Source organism: Benincasa hispida, chromosome 8, assembly GCF_009727055.1.
Source record: "Benincasa hispida cultivar B227 chromosome 8, ASM972705v1, whole genome shotgun sequence".
NCBI classification, from domain to species: Eukaryota; Viridiplantae; Streptophyta; class Magnoliopsida; order Cucurbitales; family Cucurbitaceae; genus Benincasa; species Benincasa hispida.
The window spans coordinates 59,908,669-59,913,988 of NC_052356.1; the positions used below are offsets into that span (position 1 = coordinate 59,908,669).

General features: G+C 31.7%; 1 protein-coding gene across 1 annotated transcript; it reads left to right on the forward strand.

Annotated features, from left to right (window-relative positions):
• Positions 1 to 1,770: 1,770 nt before the first annotated feature.
• On the forward strand, positions 1,771 to 4,070 carry LOC120083659 (calcyclin-binding protein). The gene is made up of 5 exons (XM_039039492.1): positions 1,771 to 2,051; positions 2,291 to 2,428; positions 2,554 to 2,793; positions 2,884 to 2,943; positions 3,740 to 4,070. The coding sequence occupies exons 1-5, from the start codon at positions 1,941 to 1,943 to the stop codon at positions 3,842 to 3,844; spliced, it is 654 nt and encodes a 217-aa protein (XP_038895420.1). The 5' UTR covers positions 1,771 to 1,940; the 3' UTR covers positions 3,845 to 4,070.
• Positions 4,071 to 5,320: the final 1,250 nt, after the last annotated feature.

Below are 5,320 nucleotides of genomic sequence, written 5' to 3' on the forward strand. Positions count from 1 at the left end.
AAACATATTTTAATGTTTAAGATAAATAATTCCATATTGACTTTTAGTTTAAGGTGCAATGGAATCAAATTGAAAATTTAAGATATAAAAATACCACTTATAAAAGTAGTTATAAAATTGATATTTTCATTTAATTTATTAATTATAATTTACATTTTTTTTACCTACAATTTCAAGATGTCTTGTCACATAGATCATAGATGTCAAATAGGATGTCCAAACACTTGCTGAGACAACAAAAGAATAACAAATAGTAAACTACTCAGTTTGGTGATAAACCACCTACATCTGGGGACAATGTGCATGAGAAAAATAATTCACTAATATTAAATAGTCAAACGTTTACAACGTAGTACTTATCTGTAAAGGGCGACATTTACAGCAATACAAGTAGAGCCTAACTTACTGATCACCTAGGTTTTTCCTAGATGTGAGACTCATAATCAATAGAATTTATGCTCCCTCTAAGTATGTGAATATTAGTGAAGAACACTTCGGGTCCTCTCAGTGTATGAGACTCCCTCTCCTTTGACATTATCTTTCCCTCTAATTTTGAAGACGCTTCACTGAAATAACTTAGGCTCCCCGTAAGTTGAGAACTCCTTCTCGTGCAACTAAGTCTTAGGCTCCCCCTAAGACAAAGAATCCCTTCTTAAGTGATGAGTCTTAGACTCCCCCTAAGACCATGAAAACTTCAACAAAGATTTTACACGGCATAATGTAGATCAAAGACAACACAATAGTGTATCGAATTAAATGGCCACCACACAAACACAAGAACTCCAAATAGATAATAGAAGCGACAACCCTAGCAATGTAAGGACTTACAAATAAATAAGCACAACAAAAAAAGGAAACAACTCCAAACGAATTTGCATACCATTGAAAAAAAGAAGAAGAAAGAATCCAAAAAAGTAACTCTGCAAAAATTTTCAAATAAGGAAAAAAATAAATGGTAAGAATGAGATCATGTGTGACATCTTCTGTAACAACTTTTGTAACAATCCCAAATCATCCATGAAACCAAAAACCATCCATCTTAAACAAATATACCACCAATAACAAAACTTTCTAATTATATAGAGTTAAAATACATAATTTGCTATATTTTCTAAGCTTTCCCCCATAATCTGTTAAATTAAATTAAATTAACTAAATATGCTATATGTAAGCCTACATTTAAAAATTAAAAAGGACAAAATAATAAAAAAGTAAGCTTTCATAACTATCTAAAGTGTTCTTTTTGGGATTGAATAAATGTCAAATAAATTAGTAGCCTTTTAATTTTGTATAAATTTTAAGAATTTTAATTTTATATTTAATAGATCTTTAAATTTTTAAAATTGTTACAATTTCATTCTCGAAATTTGAATTTTGTTTCAATTTGATTTTACATTCTAAAATTTATACTTTTATTCTCAATTTTCTACTAAATATTCACTTTATCTTTGATGTTAATATCTATAAATCGATTTGAAAGAATTATAATTAGTAAAGTATCATTATATTTTTCATCACTATTAAAATTGTTTTAAAAATTTTATTTCATAGTTATTTAAAATTAATTGATAGATAAGATCAAATTGAAACCAAACTCGAATAATAAAATTGTAATATTTTGAGACTTAGAACTAGATTAAAATCAAATTCAAAACTTAACCTAAAAGAGAAAAAGTATAATGTTTTGGAATCTAAAAAAAAAAAAAAAGCTTAAAAAAAAAAAAAATCGTAATTGTGAAGCGTAGAATCGAGAACCTTCTAAGCAAATCCAAAACCTTGGCTCCCGAAAACCCTGGTTGGTTCTAGCAATTTCCATTCCAAATATCAGACACCACGCAATCCCCTGTCCCCAGATTCAGCCATTTGCACTTTCCTTCATCTTCTTCCTTCCAATTCTTTCACTCTTTCGTTTCATTTCGACCTCCAACGTCACTCTGATTATGGCGGATGACCTTTCTCTTGATTTGGAGGAACTTCGTCACCTCCACAGCATTGCCAAGAGGCCTCGAGTCGTCTCTCTCATTTCCTCTGAGATTCGCACCTTAGAGAAGGTCTTTCTCTGTTCTCTCTTACTGATTTCGATTAGTTTATGTCTTTGTAATGATCTTATCGATACGTAGTTGAAGAAATTTTAGTCTCATAGTTCGTCATGCTGCATAACCTAAGATGAAAGTCAATTTTAAGCTAGATACATCTATCACCTCGATTTGAAACATTGCTTCAATGGGTTTATGCTATTATCTGTATTAGGCTTCTGCCTGATTAGAGTTATATTACTTTGTTCACTCAGTTATCAAAAGAGTCTGTCCCACAAACTCCAACACCCATTGCTGTTTCAAGTTCAATTGCTAAGGTACCCTTCAATTCAGGGATTGTTTACACTCCACTACCTGGATTTAGCTGGGATCAGGACAATGACAAAGTGAAGGTAACAGACTTTAAGCCTCTATTCCTTGCATTACTAGAACTCATTGGTGAAAATTAGAGTCTGTTAAGATATTAAGCCCCACCCGGGTTGATGTCATTATCGTGTATCTTCTTTTGGGGATGTAGATATATATATCGCTGGAAGGGATTGAGGAAGAAAAAGTCGAAACTGACTACAAGCAATTATCGATTGATATCAAGTTCCATGGTGTTAAAGGAAAGAATTACCGGTTTGCAATTCCTAAATTGAACAAGGAGATTGTTCCTGAGAAGTGCAAGTTGCTAGTGAAACCAACACGGGCTGTGATCACGCTGTACAAAGCTTCAAAGGGGAACTGGTTAGACTTGAATTTGAAGGAGGATAAGGTCAGTGAGTGAACAAACAGTAATTGGCGATTTAGTTGTATCTTTAGATGTATTTATTCAACTAAATTTGTGGTAATTTACATCTTACAGCTCAAGCCAGGTCTTGATAAGGAACGCGACCCAATGGCAGGGATTATGGATTTAATGAAGGTAACATCTTCTTAGCCTATGCTGACTTTATGGCTTGGAAAGGAAGGAATCAATTTATTTGTTTTGTTGGGGGTCGGTGGTCCTAAAATTTCTTCCACATTTATGCCTCGTGGTCATAATTTATCTGCTTTGGTTTGTAAGCAACCATTAGTTTTGGTGAGAGTAAAGAGTGGATAAAGATGATGATGTGATGTGTTCTTTCAAGTGACATAGATTGGCTGGAAGAAGATAAAATTATGTTCAAATCATATGCTCGGTATCTACATAGGATTATGATTTTCTTGACAACCAAGTATTGGATTATTTACTGCCCTTCAGATTAATCAAGATGCGTGTTTCTAGATTATTAATTGTTGGGTCTTATGGTTGAGATTAGTTGTTAGATTAGTACGAGATATGACCACGTCGGTATGAACACTGGCAAATAAAAAAAAGTACTGCCACAGCTGACACATATCTACGGTCAGGGTAAGACACCCCCATCTCGATAATTGAGCTGAAAAAAGAGTCCATGTATCTGAATTGTAACATCGAGCCTGCCTAACTAACAGATTCTTGATCTTATCGCTATTTTGTTGGTCTTTTGAACAATTCCAAAACTAAACTTTGAATTGATTTTCAACTCATGACGCATATGGATATCTGTTCTTCCCTGTGAGGTAGGTACACACGCTTCTGACAAATGACAATGTTAGATACAATTAGGATAAGCATTAAACTGTGTCTGCATTTAGGCTGATAATTGATCTCTGTGTGTGTGATTGCGGATTTATTATGGCTGACATGGAAACTGCAGAATATGTACGACGAAGGAGATGATGAAATGAAAAGAACGATAGCGAAGGCATGGACTGATGCCAGAACCGGAAAGACCGCTGATCCACTGAAAGGGTTCCCTTGAGCAAAAGCAGGCAAATCTAATTATCATCTTTTAGGAATGATTTTTTGGTTGGGTGAATGGGATCATCTTTATTTTGGTGGTGGACTGCTTCATGTTGGCCTTCCTATTATGGTTTTGAATCCTTTTGATTGTTTTAGTTCTGAAAGGGAGTATGTATAAAACTTGCTCTAGGTTTTGTTATCTATAAAAAGTTCATATTTTGCATGGTAGAAATGTTTTTAAGGAATTCTGGGTGATGATTTATTTTATTATATTATTATTATTGTTTTTATACGTCTTTAGATTGATTTTTTAAGTGTTTAATTTTAAAAAGTAGTATTTTAGTGGTTGATAGTCCCATATTCTTGGATCATACAACCCACCATATTCTTGGATCATACAACCCAACTATGGGAGATAAATGAATTCAAAAAAATCTTCGGCAAGTCTAAAGAAGGTTTTTATGCATGTTCATCACAAAAGATTTTTGGACTTCAATACACCCAATGTAATTTCATGGTCACTAAAACATGCTTATGTCTAAAGTTAGCTTTGTTTTAACATTAAGATTTTACACGTGTCAACTTAAATGGCTAGTTAAAATTTAGAAGATAGTATAACATTCAACAACAACAATAATAATAAAAGACAAGGTAATGGTGTAATGCATTATAATATAAAGTTTATTTTGAAATGAATTAAATATTTGAATTTGATTCAAATACTAATTATATGGAGGAGATTCGTATAATTTAGTGTAAATGTGATTTATACTAAAAATCATGATTAATTTAGAGAAATGCAAACTATAGGTTATATTGTATTTGATAAAGTATAAAAACTATAGATTATATGTTATATTTGATATAAGATATAATTATATATAAATAGAAGCGCAAATATCAATTTATACTATCGAATTTTGGATGTTATATCAATTTAAATCCTAAATTAATAATTGTATCAATTTAAACACTGAACTTTGGGGATTGTATCAATTTAAATACCAAACTAATAATTATATCAATTTAAACCTTGAACTTATATAAGTGTATCAATATAAACCCTTCATAATGGTATCAATGTAAACCCTTTATTATGTTTTATTTGGATATACTTATGAATGTTCAACGTTTGAATTGTTATATTTATGAAAGTTCAGGGTTTAAATTGATACACTTATGAAAGTTCAGGATTTAAATTGATATAATTATTAGTTTGAGATTTAAATGGTTACAAATCCTAAAGTTCAGAGTTTAAATTAATACGACATCCAAAGTTCAAGGGTAAAGATTGATACAAGTCTAAGTTTAGAGTTTAAATTGATATAATCCCCAAAATTTAGGGGTATAAAGTGATATTTATCCTAAAGAGAATGAAGTTTCCTTCTGGGAATGTGTGAGTTTTTGTCCAACTTAGTTCTCCCTCTTTTTTTTTTTTTTTTTTTTTTGATGATTTAGGCGTTTAAAAGACTTTACATGGTTAGGCAATGGCCGG